General features: G+C 41.0%; 2 protein-coding genes across 7 annotated transcripts in view; one reads left to right on the top strand and one right to left on the bottom strand.

Annotated features, from left to right (window-relative positions):
* Nucleotides 1–1,510, bottom strand: part of LOC145915865 (agrin-like) — a 53,352-nt gene extending 51,842 nt beyond the window's left edge. For all 5 annotated transcript variants that reach the window (XM_083002759.1, XM_083002761.1, XM_083002760.1 and 2 more), the window contains exons 1-3: nt 1,045–1,510; nt 641–778; nt 264–384 (exon numbers count right to left, since the gene is read on the bottom strand). In XM_083002759.1, the coding sequence (XP_082858885.1) occupies nt 264–384; nt 641–778; nt 1,045–1,326 (541 nt within the window). In that variant the 5' untranslated portion in view covers nt 1,327–1,510. The remainder of the gene's footprint in view (nt 1–263; nt 385–640; nt 779–1,044) is intronic.
* A 3,877-nt stretch (nt 1,511–5,387) lies between these two features.
* LOC145917900 (FERM, ARHGEF and pleckstrin domain-containing protein 1-like) lies at nt 5,388–24,613 on the top strand. 2 transcript variants are annotated; one of them, XM_083003207.1, is made up of 22 exons: nt 5,388–5,541; nt 7,885–8,032; nt 8,348–8,524; nt 8,796–8,931; nt 9,195–9,342; nt 9,809–9,904; nt 10,106–10,272; nt 10,641–10,800; nt 11,021–11,108; nt 11,502–11,711; nt 15,028–15,165; nt 15,651–15,817; nt 18,438–18,527; nt 19,696–19,926; nt 20,227–20,413; nt 20,811–20,998; nt 21,360–21,518; nt 21,854–22,043; nt 22,318–22,493; nt 22,739–22,846; nt 23,167–23,318; nt 23,586–24,613. In XM_083003207.1, exons 1-22 carry the CDS (start codon nt 5,473–5,475, stop codon nt 23,668–23,670), a joined length of 3,270 nt encoding a protein of 1,089 aa, XP_082859333.1. In that variant the 5' UTR covers nt 5,388–5,472; the 3' UTR covers nt 23,671–24,613. The 2 variants fall into 2 exon arrangements, with proteins under 2 accessions (XP_082859333.1, XP_082859334.1); XM_083003208.1 differs by having other exon boundaries at nt 15,034–15,165.
* Nucleotides 24,614–25,714: the final 1,101 nt, after the last annotated feature.

The raw sequence follows: 25,714 nt of genomic DNA on the forward strand, positions 1-25,714 counted from the left end.
GGCTCGGCGCATCATAAAACGCATCAGCGGCCTTGATCAGCGCTCACGACGAAAAACGCACAGGTGCTTGTCTGCGCGTGCTGCGAAAGGCACGAGGGGTCGCGGCGGGAGATACTCGTCCCGAACACGGCCTTTCTCTCTCTCAAAACCCGATGTTCGAGCCACCGCGGCGGGCTCATGTTACAATCATGATTGCTGTTCTCAGGGGCAAAACATTACACATTACGAGTCACGCCAAAGAGATTACAAGCACGCAGTCTGACCTTCGATAACGGCTTGCGTGTTTTCCAGGTTTGCTAGGGTAATGTGAACCAACGACGCTGAGAGTACCAGTCTGTTGTTGAGGCGATTTAGAAAAAATATTCGGGTATCTTCATCTCCCACCTAAAATTAAAACAATGTCGTGCTGCAATCCATGGGAGCCCAAAAGCATTTTACAAGTTGATGATATATTTTCCAAAATCAGGCACAAGGCACAAAAATGAATGTAAATACTATATTGGAGATGTTAAAATTTTTCTTTGCTTTTACTTTTAATTAGAACACTGTTTTTTACTTTTAATTAGAACATTGACTCAAATGTCGCCAAATATGATATCTATCTACTAATCAAGTACAACTTTCTAAAATTGTTACTTACATCAGAGTCACAGTACATAATGTTGCCCAAGCCGTATATATCGACTGTCTCACGTTTGAAAAGAAAACCTTCATTTCCTAGTTTATTTGATCTCACAAGATCTTGTGAGAACTTCTTTCCCTTCATGATCCTCCAAATCTTTTGAAATATATACACACAGTTAAAAACATTGCAATGGTGTTCAAGAGTTAATTGCCAGAGAAACTTGTTTAAATATGAAGTTAATCCCTTTATTGACCCCTAATCCTTTCAAAATCAGATTAAATCTAATTACCTCATTAACTCTGCATGAAATTAAATTATTTTTATTGTATGTTTATACCAGAAAATTCAGAAATATTATGATTTACTTTTAGTAATGTCATAACTAAAATATAGCATGCCTTCTTGTATCTATACCATACCTGAATGTTGCATTTGTAAGACCCTGCCCTTTCACTGTCACAACTTTTAACGGTTCCAGTAAGAATAACCATTGATGTGGCATTCTTTTCTACTGTGGTGAGGTCAATGCAGTTTGTATTCCGTTTTCCAGGCATAGATAACATAACACCTCTTGCATATCTCGAGGCTTCAGTACCCAATGTGAGGTACCCCATACAAAACAATACAACGATAACTAAAGTTTTCATTGTACGAGTGTATAAATCCAAAGTGGTTTTACAGTTTCCGTTCTGGGAAAACATGATTTCTTTGTGCTTCAAGTCTGGTTATTGTCAGAGCACAACAGACCAAGAATCACCTCTGCCTTTAGCTGATCTTTGGTAGCTTAAATCCAACTTCAGAAGAGCTATTACATTCTCAAGACCAGACACATTTTGTGCTTAAAGAATCTGAAAAAATGTTATGTTTTGCTTAAAATGTCCCTGAATAGACATTAAAAAAATAACGACTTTTATTGCCAATGGATGTACAGTTCTGACACGAAGTAGTAACAAAACTCGAAAATCTGTAGCCTATGAATGACAAAGAAAATCTTACAAATTCATGTTTTTACGAAATTGGAGAGCTGCGTATGCACAACTACAATCACCAAAAAACGGTGTACCAACACACTGTCATGCAATAATCACTCATAATAGTTATAAAACTGGCAACAAAAGCGGTTTTAATTGTCCAAACCTTACAATCAAAAATCAACCATTCAAACACCTGAAAAGCTTGGATCGCTGCCTTAAAAGTCGCAGTAAATACAAGTCACTGTTACAATCAACAACACACGTCAGCGCTAACAACTGTCACATTCCTTCGCAGCTCAGTCCGTAGTTCTGGCATGACCGCGATTTGCCTGCGAGACGCCGCAGTCGCGAAGTTTGTTTTCCCTTCGTCGGGCAGACAAACAAACAACACAGCACTCTAGCGACATGTAACGGTAAAGCATGTACGAAAATTTGGAAAACGAGACTTACGTGGACAAGTCGGGTACGACGAAAAAAGAAAGAAGGCAAATCGCCTTTTTGGATATCTCGCTCGGAAAATGCTACTACACCGGGTCACAAAGTTTTTTTCCAAACTTGATCCACATATAAGCCTTTTTAGAAAATAAATCTGAACGAATTTTAATGATTCCGCCTGTTATTTTTGGTTATATATTTAACTTGAAATACTACCCGAAATCGTAACTTTAATACTCGCACAGATTTCTATGTTACATAGGCTTATATGTGAATCAAGTTTGGAAAACAAATTGTGACCCGGTGTAAAAGTATCTTCCATCTCTCTCACGCATGCTATCAGATGGGAACTCTCGCAATCTGGCTTGTGTTGCCCTATACCCAAACGATCGCGAACTTTTATCGTATAATCGCAAACTAGTGATAATATAACTTAATAATCTGTTCTTCTGGCAAAGATAAAATGTAACTTTATTCACCGACGTTTCGCCTGTTATTCAACAACACTCCGCAGTTTGGTGTCGCACACCATTGTCATGGAGGTAGCGGAACCAAAAGGAGTGGTTTATTCAATTCCATGTGGAGAGTGCGAGGGTGTCTACATCGGGGAAACCGGAAGAGCCTTGAAAACCAGAATTAAGGAGCACCGCCGCGACGTTGCGTCGAAAGACGCAAATAAGACAGCGTTAGCCAAGCATGCTGCCTTAAAAGGTCATCAGATCGCCTTTGACAAGGCTAAGGAAAAGGAGGTGGACCATACAAAGCGCCTCTTCCTAGAAGCGCTCCACATCCACAAGAACAAAAGCAACAAAAACATTATATTAGTGATAATATGTTTGTGTTGGTTGAACTATACAGTTAGGAAAATGAGTTTTTATCATTGCAAATTTCAAACTGATCTGCTGCAACACCAGGGACACCTCTGACCCAGGATGCCGCCCAAAGTATGGTGCATCCTGCACCTAAATTGCAACAGTGAACCTGTAAGACGCTAAATTGCGTGCTCATATGCTGCATGTTGCTTTTCGCGCGTGAGAGAGTTCGTAGGCTTGGCAGCCCAGGCATTGCAGCCTAGCTGGATCAGCCGCTTTTTCCTGACAATCCGGAGCAAGATATGAAAAATCAAGCTCCCGGTGAGGTTTGAACTCTCGACCCTGGGCCAACCAGGCCCATAGCTCTACCAACTGAGCTACAGGAGCTCAGTAGTTTTACGGGGTATATTGTGGCCAAGGTACACTGGTGCGCAAGCCCACAATTTGCCAGCCAATCTTCACATATACTTAGGGGATCTCTACCACCGTATCAGATAATTCAATAATATTTCATGCAATGGCATGATTGACAGGATCGCCTCACTGAGCAGGTCCTTGCTTGCCGATCGCAGCTATCATATCGTGATCATTAGGTTTGCTGGCTTGACAGCCCTGGCATTGCAACTGTAACATACGTCACAGAAACCAGTGCTTGAATTGCGTAATGTTTTGCGCGCAGCTTTGCACATGTAATGCATAATCCCATAATGTGACCCAAATGATTTAGCCATCGAATATTCTCGAGTAAAGTGATTCATTTAACATCCTGTTTACCACATTAAATGTTCTCCTATGCTTATGTCACATCACACCTATGTTCCTGAAATATATTACTTCAAGCGCCTCATGATATCACGTGACATTATTGACCAATCAGCTCTCATAATGGAGAGCGTTAAAGAGCCCAGTTTAAACCGGTAAATTCATTCTATTTGCTGCCATTCTATTTGATTCCATTCGATTCTACTTGTTTCATCGGATTACTGTTACACTGCTATTATTACTGAGACTCTACAAGCTATTCGCCGACTTGGGATTTATTCCCACAGCCTGATAATAAACTGTTTATTCGGATACAACGGTTTGCTGGTGAGGTAAAAACCTTACACAACCTAGCTGGATCAGCCACTTTTTCTTGACAAGTCGGAGCAATGTTGAATCAGACAATTTGCAATTGAGTTATATTTGACAACATGCGCAATATCCGAATTGTACTGGGACACAAGAGAGGGGTGCAGGCAGTGCGGCGCACCAAGGCTTACATAACAGTCTGAATAGCGGGAGCCTTTGAATAGCAAAAAGGAGACCCACGGACACCATTGTTTGCTCTGAAACTAATGCATTTCTATCGTAAAGGCTGCTGTGTTTTAGCTGCAATTTTATGTGATGCCTCCAAAAAAATATTTAAGGGCCTTGAATGTACATACCTAAATACAATGATCCCACACTGAGTTTTTAAATCACCAACTCTTGATGGCATGGAAAATATTTCGAGAAACTTTCGAGATATATCATTCTGTCAGTTAAGTGTACAGTGTACAAATGTCCCGAATAACTCTGCGATGCCAAATAAACAAACTCTGAAACCTAATAATAAAGCAGGCGCTTCGCCAAAAACTTTGCATTCCGTTATAGTTAAAAAGAGACAAACGAAATGAATTGTAACAACTTCATGTTATCAGGAAAAGAGAGTCAATTTTTATGAACAAAAGCACAACTGCGTTTACAAACTCCGTAAGAAAGTAAGTATTTTCTATCTCTGATTTGGACTCTTATATCCCGATGATTTGGTAAACATAGAAAATTAAGCAGCAAGTCAAAACTAATTTGGAAAAATTGTGATTGCATTGAGCGACACCATGCGGGCAAATGCATCCCGTGACGTTTTATTCTCTGTTGTCCCACTGGCTCCGTCCGTCCTTTCTTTTTTTGTTTCATACGTTCCGGCGTTATAGCATTTTTCACTGTGAGTGAGGAGGGTTGTGCGTGTTGGCGTTGACAGTCGCGTGTTACAGCATATCGGTCTGGTTGATGAGTAATATGAGGGTATAAAAGCTATTCGTTTTCGGACAAAACGTACTTTTGCAAAATGTGGCCGTTTTTTATTTGAATACCTTTTACTTAAATTAGTGTGTTTTTGGTTTTCTATGAATATTGCATCGTTTTTTGTCTTTCTTTGTTTTTGTATTGTGGAGAAAAAAAATAAAGCTTATTAGATGTCAGGCGATTATACACAGTTTAATGTATACAATGATTAAAATCATCTAATAAAAATTACGCGTTCAGTTTAACATACACTGAACCTTAATGTGCAATAAAACATGTAAGTTTTATGTCAAATGGAAATAATTGCTTACTTTAGTATTGCTTTTTTATGTTAATAGTTAGCCTGAACTTCATAACCCCTGTTGTGTTTCAATGAGAATGTAATAGAATATTTGCAAGATCCCCTTTGTAGCCTTCATTATAAAGAGTTTGTGATCTGTTGATATTGCTATTAAAGTTTTTGCAAGTTGTTATCATTGAAATATTTTCAGATGAGACAGCTGTCTTAATTTTATCAATGTTTTAACTATTTTATGCGTAATATCATATTGAGTTGTTTGTCGCTTCTGAGCATCACACCATGGCACCCAGCACAGCAACAGCTCGCGTCAAAATGCTGGATAACTCTATCCACACTTACGATGTCAAGGTATAATGCCTGTGTATATTTTGTCTTTAATACTGCTATAGAATCAATATTCAACTGTGCAGTCCAAGGAACTGTTTTGGCATGGGTAAACACTAAAGTAGGTAGCACTGCAAGGCCATAGTTTCTCAAGCAAACACTGGTTGGTACTTAATAATTGTGCAAGCAACATGCTGTTAACTGTGAATCTCTACAATTTATATCTATGAGCGGAAATTCTAATCTGATTTGGAAAAACTGACTAAGCTTCAATTGTGGTTCCAATCACATTTCCTGTTTTAATGAAAATACTACTTTGTCCATTGGCCTTTTTTTAGGTATAAGTTTTCACCAACATTTCTGAATTGTGCCAATTCACAATTGCATAAAATTCATTTTTTTCCAATTCTAGTTAATTGACTTGTTAATATATTGGTAGTTTTAATTCTATTCTAATTATAAAAATCTAAAAATAATTCTTGTTTCACAAGTCCGTATCCCTCAAGAAGTAACAATAAAATTTTGCCTAGTGTAAGTCGAGAAATGTGTTGTTGCATCGAATGTGAATCCCATACAAGGTTAACAGATAAGTCAAATTTGTCTGTCTGTGTATGTATATTTTCCTCCGATGTGTTTATAAGTAAGGGTCTGTTATCTATATTTATCTTGTACAGGCTGTACTATTGTTCATTGGTTGACATTGAGTCGGTCCCTGGGGTATTTACGTAATTCTTTGGCTCTTAACACAGCCATGAGCCATCAATCACCGAATGAAAAAACTCTTCTCCATACTTTCATTTAAAATAGGAAATTCAATCTTTGCCAATTGTTAGCGGTGCAAAAGGTTTATGTTTCAGTAAGGTACTGGTTTTAGAATTGTATGAGGCTGCTTCTAATGATAGTGTAATGTTCATATTTATTGTAATGGGAGTTTTCATGTCAAAGTTCATCTCTCAATATCCATTGTTATCTGTTAATTATACAGGAATTTCTGCCAAACATTTTTCTAGCCCCCAGAGGCTTGTCGCTGGGGACATATGATTTAGTGTGTTATGTATTACATTCACATTTTTAGTCTATCTCTGTCTTCCAATTTGGGATATATGTGCCACCCACATTATCTGTGCACCAGTTTCCAAGTATCTGGCCTTCATAGAAATTGTGTTTAAATAGACACCATCATAGAGTCAAGATAATCACAAACCTATTCACAACCCTCGTGTGTCGTAATGGGGCGTGGGTTCCTTTTACAATCGTAAAGGAGAAAGGAATCCATTGGACTACGGAAAAATTACGTGTTCCTTGGCGAGCGCTTTTTGTAGATGCCGCTCCGCAATATGTGCCCACGTATTTCGTCCTTCATACAGCACCAACCAGCAACAACGTAATTGCTTTTATAAAACGCTCTTTGTTTGCCATGGACAAACTGAACCCTCTCTCCATTGCAGATCGCGTTACAAACGCTATTTAGCTCGGCGCACGAGCTGCTCGCTGGCTTGGGGTAGACAATAGCCGGTCCGAAGGAATTCAAACAGTCGTAAAAAGAAACACCACAGCCCATGGCTGTAAAAAACGTGGAGCGCCATATTTCTGGCGAGCCACCTAAGGGCGAGAAGTTTTTGGTCCACACACATGTTTTTATCCATGCTGTCAGTTGTTCGCGTCAAGAAGGACGTGATTTTTCGCACTCGCATGCTAGTTTACCCAGCAGCTGGCCGGGTTAGCTATTCTGCGACCGGCATTGGGACGTATGAGCGGCCAACCGTGAAATTAAATCTGCTTACACGGCGATCCTGCGACGTTAGCTGCTGGGTTTTGATATTACTATTGACGTCAGCGCATTTGTCGATCCTATAAGAAACCTAAGAGATCCATTGCCTAAAACGCTTGGTGTGGATAACCTCCACTGTTTTTGTGCAATTGTTTGCAGGTTTCCGAATTGAAAGTTGCTAACCATTGCCCATTAATGGGTTCAAATGCCATTACTTTTGAATAGTTTTTTCCCTTCTTTGTTGAAGTCACTTTTTGGTTGTCTGATGATTTTTTGCTGATTTACATAAAATGTACTCTACTTTTTTATGTACAATTGACAATAAAGTCAAGCCATTTTTGTATGATTTCCCCTGTGCAGTTTAAGTAGGAAGTTGTTGTTTTTCTATTGCTTCCTAAATAACCAAATCAGTAGGGCTGTTAGGAAGAATAAAAATACATACATATAATACTATATCTATACATCCCATGTATTTACCACTTGTCATTCATGCACATAGCTATCTTTCCTATATAATTTTAGTGTATTCATTGGAATGCTTTGAATCAACTAATTTTGAGAGTTAATCTCATCTTTATCTCTAAAACTGTTATCAGGTGAAAAACTATGGGACAGTCCTGCTGCGGGCAGTGATGGAGGATCTCAACTTGTTAGAGGCCGACTACTTTGGAATTCAATACAAAGACAATGAGGGAAACCTTGTGTTTTTGGATCCTCTGAAAAAAATTAAAGCTCAAATCAAAAGTAAATGCAAAATAGACATATTATTTTTATGTTTTTGCAATTTTTTGGTGTGTATTAATTTTACTGCAACTTTGTTGTCAACCAATAATTTTGGCAAAATTTCACACTGTTTAGAATCAAATTCTTGTCGTTATGAATTTTTTAATACTTTAAGCTTAGCTCAGGTTTGTATTTTCTGTGTGCTCTTATTACGGAAAACTCTATACAAGGTTTAAGAAAGCCAGATGAAATGCATATACAGTTTGCCATTTATTGTGCCTTTTTGTTATAGATTTATACACACTTATTTATACTTTATATATTTAAATTTTTCAGACATCAACAACATGGTCCTGCAGTTTGTGGTCAAGTTCTTTCCACCTGACCCTGGGCAGTTGCAGGAGGAATACACCAGATATCTGTTTGCTTTACAAGTTAAACAGGATATCATCCAGGGCTTGTTGCCTAGCAGTGATCAAACCATGATAAGCATGGCAGCCTATATTGCTCAAGGTAAATCAAAATCAAAGCTTTCTTGGGCTTGGCTGTCTGTGTATTAACTACCTTCTGATGAATCATAGGTGTTTATTTGTTTCTTGTTACTATAGATTACTGTGTGGCCCACACAGTGTGGGCCTTAGATACTTACATGCACAAAAGCCAAATATTCAAAAATCTTTACAGCAGTCATGCAAAATAAATTATGCATTAATATGGGCAGATTGTTCCACAGCGATTGGGTGTTTGTCGGTCATATTTGTTTACGACCCAGCTTGAATTTCAGCTGACTTCGGTGACTGGAACACCAACGATTGTGCTGATCGTGCTTATTTGAAAGACATCAATCTCTTGCCACCGACAGTTAACCCAAATGATCAAGAACTTCTAGCAGACATTGCAGAAGGCCATAGACAGAAAATGTAAGTTAAATAAATGTTCTATTTTGGGGGCTTATTGGAGCATCTGCTGAAAGTGGTCACATAATATGCACATTGAACACACACTTTTGATCTTTTTCACACATTTTTATATTTTTACAAACTGTCCAACATTCATAATTTTACATAATGGCAGTAAATTTGTGTGATTGCAATCCGATGTGTGTAATATTAAAATGTTTAAAAGTATCAGGAAAAAAATTGCAACCCAAAATTCTGTATCATGTATGTTGCCTTGTTCTCAGGGGAAAGTCATCTGCTGATTCTGATTACCAACTGTTGGATATAGCAAGGCACCTTGATTATTATGGATTACGCTTGCATCCTGCAAAGGACCAAGAAAACACAGATATTAACCTGGCTGTGGCTAATATGGGCATTGTGGTGTTTAGGGTAAGTTGGAATTATTCAAAACAGTTATTGTGGATTTCACTGGTAAAATTTTGTCAAACATTTTGTTATTCTGAAATTCTTCTAGAAGAGTGTATGTATTTAATGTGTGGCCAGTATAGGCGTTGTTATGTTTAAGTGAAAACAATAGGTTATCTGCCATTATACATTTAAACAAAAAAACTTTTCAAAACATGTGGTGCAATTGGATTACTTGCATATACATTTTTTAATTATTAAAAAATTTCTTGAAGAACAAAGTTACTGTACATATAGACCTTAAAAATCCATTCATTTTCATAGCTAAGTTTATAACTAGTTTAAGGAAATATTTCTGTATTTATGTTTCTTGTTCAACAACACTTCCAGTACTTTCAACAAATTATGTTTTGCGGTTTCACAAACATTTAATTCAATGCATGTTGTTGGTCTCAGTGTGATGCTAACTGTGGTAAACAAACCTTCTTAGGGCAATGCCAAAATCAACACTTTTAACTGGGCAAGGATAAGGAAGCTCAGCTTCAAGAAAAAACGCTTCCTGATAAAGTTGAGGACTGAAGCTAATGTAAGTTATGATTATTTTGATTGTACATCTAATAAATGATTAGACTTAACAATACTTTTTGATACCTCTTTAAGTTATGTGTAAATGCTGGCAATAGGTTTCCGTCAATCCGGCAACATAAAGTTACTTTTGCCAATAAAGGATACATAATATTATTCCTTGGCAAGATTGTTGTGAACCAGTGTTTTTGTCTGTGTGCAGAGCAATAGTGTGGGAGATATTCTGGTGTTTGTGATGGCATCCCGGAACACATGCAAGAATTTCTGGAGGCACTGCATCGAATATCACGCCTTTTTTAGACTTGAAATTCATCCGGAACGAAAACCCCAACCACTTGTTCTGAAACGTGGTTCCACTTTCCGCTACAGGTTGGTTTACAGTGTCTTCTGTTTTCGTGTTTAAAAGTTTCATTGTTAATGTTTTCTACTACGATAGAACTAAAGTCTTAATCTTTTGGATTGCTAGTTTTTAATAGTTACAAATAACATGTTAAAAAGGGATAATTTGTTGTATATACGCTTGTATATACAGGTTTAACGACATAAATGTATATATAATTTGTTGTGTATACGTACATATATATATACATATATATATACTTTGAGGCACAAGGGTAGAAATTGTGACATTTGGCTAAAAAGCATTAGGGCCTTACAAAGTAAAAAAAAATTCAGATTTAAATATAATTTTTTTGTGCTTCGCTTGTTTAATAACAAGAAATTCACTGTTTCTTTAGTGGCAAAACCCAAAAGCAACTCCATGAATTGGTGCGAAACAGCAACTTTCGGCGGACGGCATTCGTACGATCTTCCAGTCGCAAGCCTGGAGCTGCCAAGCCAAAGAGACATTCATTCGATGCCGCCCCTGTGGCTGTCAGACCGCCAGTGGTTGAAAATGTAAGTACAGCAGCCAGACTTGCGGTCTGAGGATATGCCATTAGGCAGAGGCAATTTGATTACTAATGTTCACCTTGGGGGCATTCCTGGTATTTAAAGGCATTTTTCTGTCTGTGTCTGTGAAAACGTGGTGCTGCTAAGTGTTTTATAATTTTGAACTGTGAAAACGCAATTAAATATGCAATTGCTGTGCATATTTGAAAATTATCTTTTCTTTCAGGGTGCCAGGGCAGAAGTACATGTTGCCATGTCGGATATACCGAGTCCAATATCGCACCACAGCAAAGTTCAAGAACACGAAATCAGTGGTAGGTGCATGTTATTGTGTTTTTTAACAGAGTCCCTCTTTTCATAACAGGCAGTAGGCACAGACTGTATTCTTTCCAATTGCAATTGCAAAAATAGGCTAAGGCAAGCACGAAACAAACCATATTCATCTTGGCTTTCCACATTGTGTTTTCAGCAAACCAGTTATTTATTTGGTACTTGCCCTAAGCACAGCTCACCAAACTAAAGAACTTGCCAGTCCTTCACAGTTAAAAGCCACTGGCCCCTTCTAACATCAATTACAAGGAGTGGTCGGGGTCCATTGATCGCACGGACGAGCGCCAAGTGTCGGCCCGGTGTGAAACATAAGGGCGTTTATCAACACTTAAAAACACCCTTCATAAGCCTCCCACTGAAGCTTAACTGCTTTATAGAACGTTCGGTCGCGTTGCCGGCCGAGGATCGACCGTCTGAAGAGAACCACACAGCGTACGAAAGCCCGCGCGACGAACCGACCGTGTCGCAACAGCAGCAGAGCCCGTCGTACATGGCCGCTCAAGCGTGGCAGGTCGAGAGCGAGCACCTTCACAGCAGCGTGGCGATCTCCGAAGCGGAGTCACGTGGTCCTGCACGTGAGCAAGAAGGTAACCCGAGGTTGCATGACGAACACGAACCGAGGAGCGTTGACTCAAGTGTGTGTGTTGTGGACAATAGTGATCAGCTACCGAGCCCCGACTTGTTAAAAAGCGTTCGCCGCGTCAATGCCAGTTCCACTCCGTCGCCGCTGGCCCGCACAAATGACAACCGTGCAGCGTACGCGTCTCCCCCGTCGCCGATCAGTCGTAATATATTTAGCATAGAAAGCGTAAGCAGTTCGAGTAAGTCCAGTATGAGTAGGTCGAGTACAGGCAAATCAAACAGCAGCTTCAGGTACAAAAACCAGCAGCCATTGCCCCCTCCGCCGCCGCCACCAGAAGAGCCCCACGAGGACGACACGTCACATGTACCCCCTCCGTTGCCCCCTAAGTCGTTCCGTTTGGCGTCACCCGAGCAGCCCACCCACAATTGGAGCCAAAGTTCTGTGCGCTATATTGACAGTAGCACCGACGATCGCGACTCCAGCACCGAATTGCTGTCCAGCAAACCCTTGAGGGATTTGAAGAAAAATCAACACGGCGTTAGCCCGTCGGGAAGCGAAATCAGTATACCGGGCATGGGTGGAGGTGTGAAACGAACCCCGAGCCAGTATGCTGCCATTGAGAAACGTATGATCAGTGCCGGCTTCTATGCAGCCCCCAGCAAACCTCCTATCCCACCTTCAGTAAAAGAGGACTCTCATCTTACAAACGACGACATTGACCGTGCGCTTAACGAACTGGATATGGCTACGCGCAGTCTTAACTGTGGAGACTCGGACAATACAGTATCGAGCGGTATGAACGATAGCAACGGCGGTATGTTTGGGGTGGTGGCTGAATCAGACAGCGAAGCCTCGTCGCCCCTACGTACCCCCGTCAATTCAACTTCAATAGACGTAATGGCGCCCATTGCCATGGACTTCACCGACCATTACCGCGGTCCCGACCATGGCAGCCAGGACGCTCTGTCCTCATTTGCTCTAGAAATGGAAGCCTCTTTTGACCGCATACGCCAGTCTATGTCCACCGATGGTCTGCACAAGGATCCTACAAAAAAACGACCGATGCTGACAAGTAGCATGGACGTGCTTTCAATGGGCGACGTACAGTCGATTCACGACCGTACGACAGATGCGTCGTTATTATCCGGCTACGGCGCCAACCCGAACAACAACAACAGCTGCAGAGACACGCGACTTAACGGTGGGGTGTGGATAAACCAACATGCTGTGGACTTGTAAATCCTCTGCCTGCTGCTGGGAATATGGCCTCTGATGCAATCACAGACAGTGAAAAGGTCAACTGACGAAGTTTAGTGTATCATGGGATGGAAGAGACAAAATTACGTTGATTTTTGTGGTTCCCCAAAGCACGCTTAGAACACAGAACTGCACGAAAGCCCGTTTATATGACTCAATTACGTGCATGTTGGCGATTAATCTCACTAATTACGTTTGCTCTGTTGCTGTAACAATTCCACTAACCGTTGGCCACTCAGAAGCTGACGAAACCTGTAATTATGCGCAAATTAAAACCGCAGCCTCACTGACAAAGCGAAACACCAGCACTCTTAACTGTTTCGAGATGGGTCCTTAGCCTTAGGTAAGCATTTCCGCTCTTATGGCGTAGGCAACTGTGCGCAACAGTGGCACAGCATTTCCTGGGCATTCTTGCGATTGCTTCCTAATAGCCGATGACTGAATTAGTTTTTCTTAAAGACATGGTATATTCTTCGAAAATGTGCCAAATGGCACACTTTAGTAATTATCCAACCTAAGTTGCTTTTTCAGATAGCGCATTAACAACACACCGAGGTATAAGCATATAATCCCCCCTAACTTAACGTAAGAAGATACTAGCGCTAACCAACCAGCACATGATTTTAACCAACGACCCATGCACTCAGAAATGATGGGCTTTTTGTGGAAAGTTAATCGCGGTGCGTACTCACTGTTACGTCACGCAGTTGTCATTTGTGTCGGGTCAAGCGCGCAGTGTTTTCACTCACCCGTAACAAATTGTTTGCTTTTGCTTGGCCTGACGTTGCAATTTTTGAGGGACGTTATTTGTGTTAGAGGCATTTGCTCCCGCGTGTGATTCTTCAATAACTTTTCGCTATGTTGTTACTAACTAAGACTTGCGTCATCCAGCAGGGTGTACATAATTTCACTAATCGTGGACTGTAACACTATGAATGTTTGTAATGTATTTCTAATGCGTTTGGGCAAAATATGTTGTGTTGTGCGACGTCTGGCCTTTTATCCTTAACGCAAGTCACGCCATGCCGTTTGGATCCATCTATGCATTACGCCAGATCGCGGCTAAGTATGTACCATTTCTTTTACACAATTTTTGTCAAGTTCAAGACAAATTACCGGGGTGTAACGTACTCATTGTTATTTATTGTTCTCTTATGAAATTTAGACATTGTGAGGTTTTTTTAATTTTATCCTTTAGTAGTGTTGTCGCGGCAAAGGTGCCAAAAGCGTAACTGACGAACCTCAACAAAACGAACGGCTGCCCCTGTAGTTAAAACGTTGTGTAGAGCTTGCAATTTTGTCGTGTCGTTTGGTTGAAATCGTCGCTTTTGTCTGACCGCTGTTCATTGCTTTTATCATTGCTCAAATAAATTTCTTCGAATGTTGAAAACTGGCAATGAGAGATTTCGGTCAATCAGGCGGAGAATTCGCGTTTTCGTTGCACGGTTGTCATTTAAACTATGATAAATCCTATATTAAAATATTCTTCCGTATTAATCCAACAAACTGGAAAGACTTTACTTACAAACGATTTATTTATTGAAAATAGTCTTCATAGCTTTCAGAAAATCTGACGGGAAGGAACACGGACGATAAATTATAGTAACTGGCAGGAATATGAAACATATGCATTGTAACAGTATGTATAGTGACCATTACTATGACTTATCATTCAGTATTACCTGTCAGATATACTGAAAGCTTTTAAGACTTGATTGAAAATATTCGTTATTATGTTGAAACAGATGCAGTTATGTTTCAGTGCTTCTTGCTTGCTGTTGAAATTGTAGAACCAAACACCATTGTATATAACCCTAGATTTCGGCGGTGGGTGTTTGAAGTGCAAATCCCATTGCTTTTAACTGTTTTCCCAACCTGACTTTTGAATATTTAGCACTAAAGCGCAGTGACCATAATTTTAAAACCCAGCAGCAGATCAAAAGCGCCGTGGTGGGCCGAAGTGTCACGCAGCAAATCGCCTTTTGCGCGCAATAATCCTATTGAACAAACCCGCCCTGCGATTTGCCATTTCCACGCAAAAGCTATTGTGTCTCTCCGACAAGAAACAGAGGTGAAACCGGAACAGCATCAAGATTCGCAGCATTTCGTGGAGTTGGTGCGTGAACAAGAAGACGAAGGGTCGCTGAGCGCCACCGAAGACCAACCGGCAGCTGTACCTTCACCCGTGCACCTCCACTCAGGTAATGTAAACACCAGTTATCGGCACGACCAGCTCCGCTGTCTGTCATTCTTCAAATCGCTTTACTAAGGGAATGGCGCGTTTTTCGGCGTAAGCGAGCCTCCGGCGCGTTGCGTCATGATTATAAATAGTCGCATCGCGACGCGGTTTCTTTGTTTTGTCAACTCCAGTGAGGAAACCGCGGGCGCTGGTGCAGTTATGCAAAAAATCCTTTGGCGCCCTCAGGTAAACATTCAGTAACGAACGAATGAACTTGCTTGTCGGCAGACATCTTGTTACGTCACTGTATGTTATTACCCCACGGAACAACTACGATACCCTTGTCCCCAAGAAATGATAACCTATAAATTATGGGTAGAACAAACTCTTGGCCTACCCATTGGTTTAAACCGTGCTTAGACTTACAGTCAGTGTTGAATACTGTCGGGCTATCCGGTATTTGACCAATTTAGTCAATAGTTAGTGCAATACTTGTTCGTGTAACAGGGGGAGTACCCGAGTCGAGCGCCACATCCACTCCCGATATCACAGTGGTGACCCCGATGTCGACTGGGCCGAATCTCTCCGCGGCTTCGTCGCTTCCCTCCTCTGTTTCGTCACAAGGCGTTCTCGCCACCAGGGACCTGAAGTCCACCTCCTCGCTCAGTGACACGGTAAGTGTGGAAATATATATCCCTGAACGGTGTATTCCCCTGCAATGAAACCCCATTGTATAACACTGCACTTTATTGCCTTCTGTCCATTTTTTTCGGAAAATTGTGTTTTTTTAGAAACGCAAAACTTGCGTAGTTTGGACTTAACAATGATAAAGATAAGGCGGCCATCTCAACTTTCACGTCAACTTTTTCAAACCGAATTCACTTCAGTTTAAAAAACAAATACTTAATTGCCGTAACATAAGGAAAGGCAGCATCTCGCAGGAAAGCTTTTTGGTGTCGTTTTTGGACCAAACCAAACGACAGTATGATAAACACCTTCCTTTACAAATTACCCATTTTCGGTAAAACTCGTTCCAGTTTATACATACGTGGGAACCTAAAGGGATACTTGTTCCCCATTTGATCACAACAGCATGCGGTAAAAGTTACCACGAACTTAAAGTTTATCACCCCGAGAAACAACTGAGGAGGCCGAACTTTCTTCATTTTCTCTAAACCTAAATCACAAAAAGCAAAACACGAAGCATGGCCGTTGACCCGTTGCAGATACGAATTTCTGTTTTTTAAAGCGAGCCTTGCCTGCCGTCAATCCAAAAAAGGGCGCCTCAGTTGATAACGCAAACCGGTCATTACCCCTTACTATGTTTGGTTATCGCACAAACCGTGTCATTACGAGCTTCTGCCAGGACAAATATGAGAAAATGCCAATGGTTTACTCCGCTTCGAACCATAATAGTGTAATACAGCGTCGCGCATTGTATTTTTAATCATGGTCGACTTAATCCTGACCACAAAAAAAAACGAAAAGCACTTGCTTTAAAAACAAGATCAGCTTGGTTTGGAATATATTTCGCCCTACGGGCATCGTGAGTTCCTTATTCAAATTGAATCTAGTTTGTGGATTCGTCTGCAATTTGTGGTTCAGATCCTTCATTCACCAAACGCTGGAATATTATTAAGGAACTCAATTTATTCTGGTTTTATGCTACAAGAACATTCGTTATTGTCTCAAACTCACCTCGAACCTACATTTGTCAATTACATTTTTAACATGGGCAAGAGACAACTTGCCTGTAAGTGCGCAGGCGCCGTAATGTATACATATATGGTTCACAGATCGTTTTGATCAGATAAGGACAGAAGTATATGCATTACGAATAATGTGGGTTGAATGTCATCGCTGCAATTTCGCAGAATCGTCAATTGCACCCAAGTGTGTTGTCTAATGTGGCTGCTTGCCATCATAATTAGAAGTGTTCGAAAAGCCACAATGGACGGAGTGCGTTTGATGAACTTTCCGCTTAATTGTAAATTTCAGAGAATCGAACAAACTGCGCAAAAAACTTTTTGAAATCGAAGCCCACACCCTTTTCTATAGACTTTAAATCCACAGCAGTGTAGACCCCGCACAGCCCTTCAAAGTGGTTCTGAGTGACTCTCGTAGGCGAATCGTGAAGTAAAGTCGATTTCTTTTCGTTCATTTCAAGCGTTTTGACGCCGTGTTTTTCACGAGCAATGTCACATGATGAGAAATAACAAATAAGCAACGCGCGGCAAAATTATAACGTGGTAATCTGATTTTAAAGGGTTCGTCTCCACGGCTTTGCGCGACTGTAGATGATAACTTACGGCGGTTTTTGCTGATTAACCTCTGGAGCTTCAATGATACCACGCAAATTTACTGCTGTGGTTGTCAGCACGTCTGTTACATTGATCGTGTTTTATTGCTTTCATGAGCAAGGTGTTTAAAGGCTTGTCGCAACAGTTGCAGCCAAAAATGGAACCCATAGCTTACAAGTCGAAGCATATATACGCTGCAGTAAAATGGTTAAATTGATACCAGACTGCAGATATGATACCCCTAAAGCTGTGGGTGCGAAGGTGTTTTCCTCAAGACTCTTAAAAAGTGTTCCAATTTGAACCGTGATTACGACAAACGTTTACTGGGGTAGAAGTACAGTCCATAACGGTATCAACTTTCCAAGCCGTTTGCGTTTGCAAAATCAACCCGAGAGATTTCTAGTGCATGCTCGCATACAACATTTTGTAGTTCAGCTTGGTTACTATAAACCACGATGCCACGTTTTCGTACGACGTCGTAGCCGCAATAAAGGTACATATGCGTGGAAGCTGTATCCCGGTTGTCCCAATGAATTGCCCGTTATCAATCAAGCGTGTGACTGGAATTGTTTTGTCAGCAAACAAAGAGGACCATTTAACGGACGTTTGAGCGAAGTATTAAAGGCGATCTTTGTCCTGTCGCACTGGAAAGGACTTTGAACCTAATGTCATGCAATGCCGCGGTGTAGTAGTGGTGCCGCACTCTGTTAACCAGCTGAACAAAGAAAGTAGAGAAATATATGGTTTTCGACGAGCTGTGTATCTGTTATGGCCGCAAGCAATTTTCATGAATAATAAACGACCTGCACTGGATCGCGCAGGTCGTGGAGAACGTGTTGTGACTTGCGGTAAATCGCTCACACGGAAGCGCGTTCTTTTTGTAGGTGTAATGTGACGTATGTGTCTTCCCATGCAGCCAACCCATGCATGTTTCTTCAAAATCATGACAATTATTTACAAACCAATTATTACCACAATATCTTTTGTCTTGCAGAGGTACCCGTCTTCGCAGGCTTACTACATTGCAAAGGAAATCCTGACCACCGAACGGACCTATGTCAGTGACCTTGGGGTCATTTGCTCGGTAAGGCTCAAAAACCCAACTGTCCAATTTTCACTGCCTAAAACGACCATATCCGCCTGCCTATGTAAACGGACTTGCATTGTATTAAGTCTCCCTCAATAATTTATGGAACAGTCTGCGATGTTTGATGTTGGACCGCGCGCTTGTGCCAGTTGCCCTGGTTATTTTTTCCACAGTATAGGTTGCTTTCGTTTAGAAGTATGCTCAAGGTAGTGGTGCATCCCAATTTAGTTTTTGAAAATTAACCTTCTCCGGGTAAAATGAGTGCAAAAATGAGACGTGTCACCACCAAATGTTCTCAAAATTTGCCCACTGAACTTCATGCAATAATCACTTGTTTATGTACAAACTTTTCGAAAAACTCGCCCTGTTCACACGTAAACAGTTAGCATAACCTATTTCGTAGATAACCGTGCTGTATGTCTTTTTTAGTGTTGGTAATTAATACCCAAGTACATTCTTCCGATGGTATGCAGAGTACTTGCGGCCCCCATATACGTATGTTTCTTAATAATGAGTTTCCACGTATAAACACAACTGTGCAGCGATTGAGTTTGATCAAAGTGGGTACCACAAGTTATTTACGCAGTAATAAACCAACACCCCATCGTGTCTAGTCTAATGACGCAAATGCCAAAAGAACGGAAATCGACTTCGACGTCAAACTGGTTCAAGTTGATCTTTTCCGATTTCTCGCATTCTTGACACTCGCTTTCGTCCTGAGCTCGAAGTACTCCGTATTAATAGTGTCCTTTAGCCCAAGGGCTTTTCCACAACACAATGCGCCGCCCTAAGCAAAACACAACTCGCTATTGGTCATAAAAAATGTCACGCTCTGACGATCAAGGTTTCGGTATTACGTTCCCAAACGGTTGGGCACCCCGATTTTAAGCTCGTTTTTCAATGATTGGTCAAACTGTATGGCAATAACAAGCGCTTGCCGTCACATTACAAGCAGTTTAAGTTGTCAATTTAAAGCCTGGCTGCCTTATCCCAGCTTAGACTTTTCTTTTTGTGGGTAAACATCTAACGCTTAAAGCTTTTCACACGACACTGTATGAAGTAACAACCTGTACCAAAAGCAATGGATCGGTCCTGCAAGCTGTGACGTCAATATCGGCGCTCGCGCGGAGAAACGTTTTTGAAAAACTCGTTTGTGTGTTTGCAGTCCTTCAAGGGCGCAATGCAAAAAGACGGTGACGGAAACACGATGTTGCCTGGCAACGTAGCCAACCAGCTTTTCGGTGACACCGGTTCGCTGCTGGATCTTCACCAACAGTTCCTGGAGGCGCTTGAGGTCAGACTTGCCTCCTGGGAGGGTCGCAGCGGAGGTAGCGGCGACCAGTCACGTGATCAGGATGTCGATGACGTATTGTTGAGTCACGTGAAAGTGCTCAAGGTTCGTTTTTTAAAATACGTGAGAATGACGTAAGTCAATGTTGAAACTGGTTTGGGCTGAAAAGTAAACTCGGTTGATTTCTTCTCTTGGAACCGTTGTTCTTTCAATAAAAACATGCATCATCCTGCAGATACACCCTTTTAGAGATGCTCGGAATGTTTTTAATTCAATCCTGTTTTCAAAAGCAAGGCCCCTTGTCAGACAACGTCCTGGGCCATTATTCAACAAAAGTTTAGCCGCCCTGTTTAAACCGGTTGCCTCTGTGACTTCAATCCATAAAGCTACCGATTTTTTTAACAGAAGTATCTCCCAACTGTGGAAAACGGCGAGGCGCTTATATCGGCTCTGGAAGACGTGGGATCGACCGAGCCCCGTTTCGAATATCTCTACCGCGAGTTCGAAATACAAAAAGCTTGCTACCTTCCATTCAACGCCTTCCTGTTGAAGCCGATGCAACGAATTGTTCACTACAAGACTGTTATGGAACGTAAGTTGTCATCTGAAACTTTGAAACAACTAATTAAACTTAATAGTAAGTCACGTGGTGCAATATAAGTGCCATATTACGATAGTGGCCCTCTTACGTACGAAGTTAATTACTTGACCCTCAAATAAACAGGCCATAGGCGTTAAAAAGGAATACTTTTAATCCGAAAACGTTTCAATTTATATATGTGTGTAAATTGTGGTTAAAGATCCGAGCCCATGAATGCTGTTGCAAATATAAAATAAATTTTGTGTGTGTGTAATAAGGTTTGTTGAAAGCTTCTGCACAACAATCAACCGAATGAATCCTTTTAACTTATATGTAATCAGTAACCCCGTGTCACCAATACGAAATTCTATATATTATTTGAACAAAACAATACTATTTATGTGCAAAGGTTTGTTGAACCACTACCGACAGGACAGCGCACCTGGCGATCATGCGAAACTTGAACAGGCACTGAACGAAACTCGCTCACTCGCTACCGCCACCCAGGAGCGACTTAAAAAAGCGCTTCAGCTCCAGAAGTTGTCGCAGTTGCGTCGCGACCTTATCGGAGTAGATTTCTTGTTGAAGCCACCAAGGGTGAGAACATTGGAGTTGTATCTTAATTTTTAGCTAACTATATTTGTGGTTATCCAAATATAAGAAGTATGCAGTTAACAGTGTTCGTTGTGTAACAGCATACACACAGCAGTTGTAAGTTGTTTACAAGATCCTTACAACAAACGTTTTTTTTGTGTTTGAATGTAAAACGGCCATAAGTTACGCTGAGTACCAACAATACATTTCCTGTTTAACTTGGGAAATTAACCCGTTCTCGTCAACAATAGAATAAGCAATGTAACGTTTGGAACAGACAGTATAAATTACTGAAACGAAATTGCTTTATTACACGATAGACAAAAAAATGTCACAAAATAATGATGACCTCCATGTTATTTAGACGTTCGTACGTGAGGGAAGTCTGTACAAATTATCCCGAAAAGGTTTCCAGCAACGTCTCTTCTTCCTGTTCTCCGACTGTCTCGTCTACACCAGCAAGGGCGTGACCACCACCAACCAGTTCAAAGTTCACGCCGAAATGCCTTTGGCCGGAATGCTGGTGAGTCCCAAAATGTTTGTCTGTTAGGCTGTAGGGTGCAAAAAATAATGGCTCTGACCGATGTCACGGCTGCCAGGCTATCTAAAACAGAAAGTTTTTAATAGTTCGAGTTTTCAAAGGACGTACGTAAACGTAATGTACATTTGACTTCGTATTGCCTAATGCTCCTGTACAATCAGTAATACTTTAAATTCCGTGGTAACTAGTTAACAAAGGTGCTGCATAATTCAACCAACATAATCGACTCATACGTTCATACAACTCGAAAAACACATCGTCACTTCACAACGATTGAAGTTACTCAGACATCTTATTTAAACAACTCTGTTTCGCAGATTGAAATCAACGAAGGAGAGAGCGCTGTTCCAAACTGCTTCAGCATCTTGTCAGGCAACAAAACAGTTATTGTGGCTGCCGCCAATCAGGCGGAGATGGACAAATGGTTGGAAGACTTCAGCGTTTGCATCGCCAAGGCTGAACGTGACAGAGGGGTTTACGAATCACCTCTAAGCAGCAATGGACGAAGTAAGGACGGGTGTTTTTATGACGTATATTTTCGTGTTCCCGAATGCTTGGTTTTTGCGCAAAGCACGTTGGTCTTGTTGTCGGGCATTGCGTAAATGGTTGGGTTGTCAAGAGGTTAGGGGAAGGATTATCGCCCAATTTGTTTTATACTAGAGCTATCGCCTGTTCTCACCAGACATTTTTGTGGTTTGAAAGTGTGCTGTGTAGTCAACTACTGGTTTCATATTTTCCACATAATGGTTCGTATTCAACGTCAATCGTCCCTTGTCTGCAGGTTCAATGAGTCGCCTTTCCATGGAACATTCATCGGAGGACGGCGACAGTTCTTCCGTGCGAAGCTCCACAGAGCGATTGAGGCAGTTCAGCCAGCAACGCTCCAACGCAACCATGCATGTCTGTTGGCATCGCAACACCAGCGTGAGCTACGCCGACCACCTGGTGTCGCTCAAGGTACGAGTTGTAGTAAAACATACGCAGCTTTCATGCGAGAAATAATACCGGAAGTACTTGGGGGCGAGGGTATGTAAGGTTTTATGAAACATGGCGCTATCGTAATGTATGCATGGATTACTTTTCTAAGTCAAGCTTTAAATGCCCAACGTCCAGGCGAAATTTGTTTGTACATAAACAAAGCTGTCACTTTCCACTATATTACACAGTTCCATTCAAATAAAACTATTCTTACTTCTGTGCAGAACCAGTTGAGCGGATATCTGCTGCGGAAATTTAAGAATTCGAACGGTTGGCAGAAGCTGTGGGTTACATTCACCAACTTCTGTCTGTTCTTCTACAAATCACATCAGGTGGGTTGATGGCTAATCAAAGGCACAAGATACTAAAATTCCTCACGTTCTTCGTATGGTTTCTGTTTAAAATTAAACTGCAAGCATGATTTGGAAACTGATTTTGGATTTTCGAAATTGAGGAGTTTCGATACAACACACTTAGAAAAGTTAGCAGCATTTTTCAAAATCCTTGTGAGTCGCAAGATTTCAAATCAGAAGCTCAAATATGTGTGTTTCACCATTGACCGTGTGTGGTCCTAGTCAAACTGTGCTAGTCCACTAATTATAGTAATAATCTACAACCAATCTTTTAACATTAACTGTTGATTTATTTAAAGGACGAGTCGCCGTTAGCCAGCCTTCCTCTATTGGGATACACCATAAATTCTCCTGCTCCGGAAGACAACATCCGCAAGGATTACGTCTTCAAGCTCCAATTCAAGACGCACGTGTACTTCTTCAGGGCTGAGAGCCTTTATACCTATGACAGGTGACAACGAATAATACATATATTGGGATGCCAATAAGAGCAAGAAATACTCTTATAATTTAAAGAAAGCCACATACACTGTGACAATAAAACAATTTATGTGGCAACTTTCGAAGTCCTGATTGGTTTCTGAAAGTTTCACTTACATATTTACGCTAAGGTTTCTTTTTTTTCATCACAACTCAACGCATGAACGAATCGCGCAGTTTGGTTTGTTTAGTATTTACTTATTACAGTTCGTTTGAACGCCTTTTTGAACATCAACAGGTGGATTGAGGTCATAAGCAGCGCCACTGTTACGTCACAAAGAACACGCCTCTTCAGTCGCATGGACAGCAACCAGGGCTATTAAACCTATCCCATGTATACGATATCCCAATAATCCTCGGAGGCAGGAAAGATTTGCTTCCCAGATTGCTGTTACCTATCTAAACGCCCTTTTGGGAGTGTCACCAAAGGTGCGAAGTAGCTTTATGTTAATTTTGTAGGGACTGTACTTACGTGCCTTTTCATCTGCATGTCGATTTTGGTGCTGACACCGCTATATCGCAATGGCGTATACAAAAATTGCATGCAACGACGTCGCTAAACATGCCAACGCACCCTGTCCAATCTCGCTGTCCGACACACCGCCCCATTCAGCTGCTTTTACCGTGATTTCGCATTTTGTTGATAGTCCGTCGGCTCAAGCTTGCCTCGATAAAGCATTTTTTTTACTCCCAGTCAACTTTTTCTGGTTTCAACACCGGTTCGTCAAAACCGACGCTCTTGGATGTTTGTGTTGAGACAAAAAATTGTTTTGTTAATATTTCATTGGGGTACTGCAATTTACCACATCATGATTAATATTTGCATCGAAGCACAAGAAGCTGTTAATCGCGTCGCCTAAAGCGTTAGATCGCGATGAGTTCGTTCTGAAGGTGTACAAATTTCAGATACCGGCTAATAGCTGTTAACGGCATACATACGAAAGGCTACAGTTGTAGACTGCCGTGTAAAAACGTACACCGTATCCTGATTTTCGATGTCCACTAACCTTTTATCTCGATAAAAACACCTGTATTTAAGTGCTTTACGCTTTCTGATTCGTTATTTTCTTTCTAATAAGTGACTCGCGTGCGCCCCATGCGTCCATCATGTTTTTGCCTCGGGTTTTAATTTTGTGTGTGTGGCGCACGTTTGTACAAAAAAAACAATAATTTGTGCACCGCCGGCTTTGCCTTTTCGTTTTCTGTATTCCTGTCAATATGTTTGATTTCGTTGGACTCGCTTATCAAGTCGTTATTAAATTTTACCCCCACATTCCCGAGTGCTGTATGGTTACGAAACTAGCTGAGGCAACCCCGGTATCATGAATATGTTTGTACCATAGGAATGCGACTATGGTAATCGCCTGCATAAACGGTTTCTCACAAGTTGCGCACCACGACACTGTTCTTCTACCATAATCACCATTGTCCAATGAGTCTCTTGCATGTCTTTTAAAGGGTGGACATAGGAGTACGAAGGGTCGTGAGTTTAATCCCGCCTATAGCGTAATTGTTCGAAACTGTCTTCATTGCCTTCTGCTGATTTCCCTGCATGGTGTTTATGTATTCAAAGGTTTGAGGAGAAAATGGTTTAGAGCAGTGGTTCTTAACCTTTTTTCTATCACGCCTCCTTTTAGTAACGGACTTGTGACTTACACTCCCCCAAACTGTAAATAAGTTTCATACCAAAAGCAATTGTGTTTTTGTCGATGTACCTAAATAAGCTAGCTAGCTAGACACTGCAACACGATAAAAACATAATATGTATCAATTTAAGTTCGCTGATTTAACTAAAAAATTACGGGACTAATAAACGGCTTGTGACAAAACAGATGAATTATTACAAAAGGTATTTTGTGACGCAATGGTTTCTTTGTGACGTAACAGTAACTTAACAGCACAGGCGGATTTTTCATTGAAACAACAAGATTTTTGTTCCGAAACTGCAAGAAAAATATGACAGACAGCATAGGTCATTATAGTCACTACAAAAAATGAAGTTTTGTTATAAAGCTTGCGCCCCCCATGGGAATTGGTTGACGCCCCCCCCCCCCCCCCCCCCGGTTAAGAACCACTGGTTTAGAGGCATTACTGCACTTTTATGAAAAAATCGGACATTTTAGACTGTTCCTCGTGCAGCTAATATTCGGAAATGCGTTCAGAAAACCTAGACCTGCAAATCTTAACAAGTCTGACTTCTGCCAAAGAAACAAAGAGCAATTTCTTTAGGTTTATTGGCGTTTTTTACGTATTTCAATCACAATTTTATTGAACTTATATAGGCGAGAATTTGAAACAAAAGAGTGAGCGTGACAATGACGAAGTTGCAAGAATCATCCAATTAATTTACACGCAAATGTGCACAAA

Source organism: Ascidia mentula, chromosome 1 (genome assembly GCF_947561715.1).
Source record: "Ascidia mentula chromosome 1, kaAscMent1.1, whole genome shotgun sequence".
Classification (NCBI taxonomy): Eukaryota; Metazoa; Chordata; class Ascidiacea; order Phlebobranchia; family Ascidiidae; genus Ascidia; species Ascidia mentula.

What these genes read in the sequence shown, in the direction of transcription:
- LOC145917900 (XM_083003207.1), top strand. Translation starts at nt 5,473, where the DNA reads ATGGCACCCAGCACAGCAACAGCTCGCGTCAAAATGCTGGATAACTCT. An exon ending in GAAGGCCATAGACAGAAAAT is followed by an intron (nt 8,932 to 9,194) that starts GTAAGTTAAATA and finishes CCTTGTTCTCAG; the next exon opens with GGGAAAGTCATCTGCTGATT. An exon ending in ACCACCTGGTGTCGCTCAAG is followed by an intron (nt 22,494 to 22,738) that starts GTACGAGTTGTA and finishes ACTTCTGTGCAG; the next exon opens with AACCAGTTGAGCGGATATCT.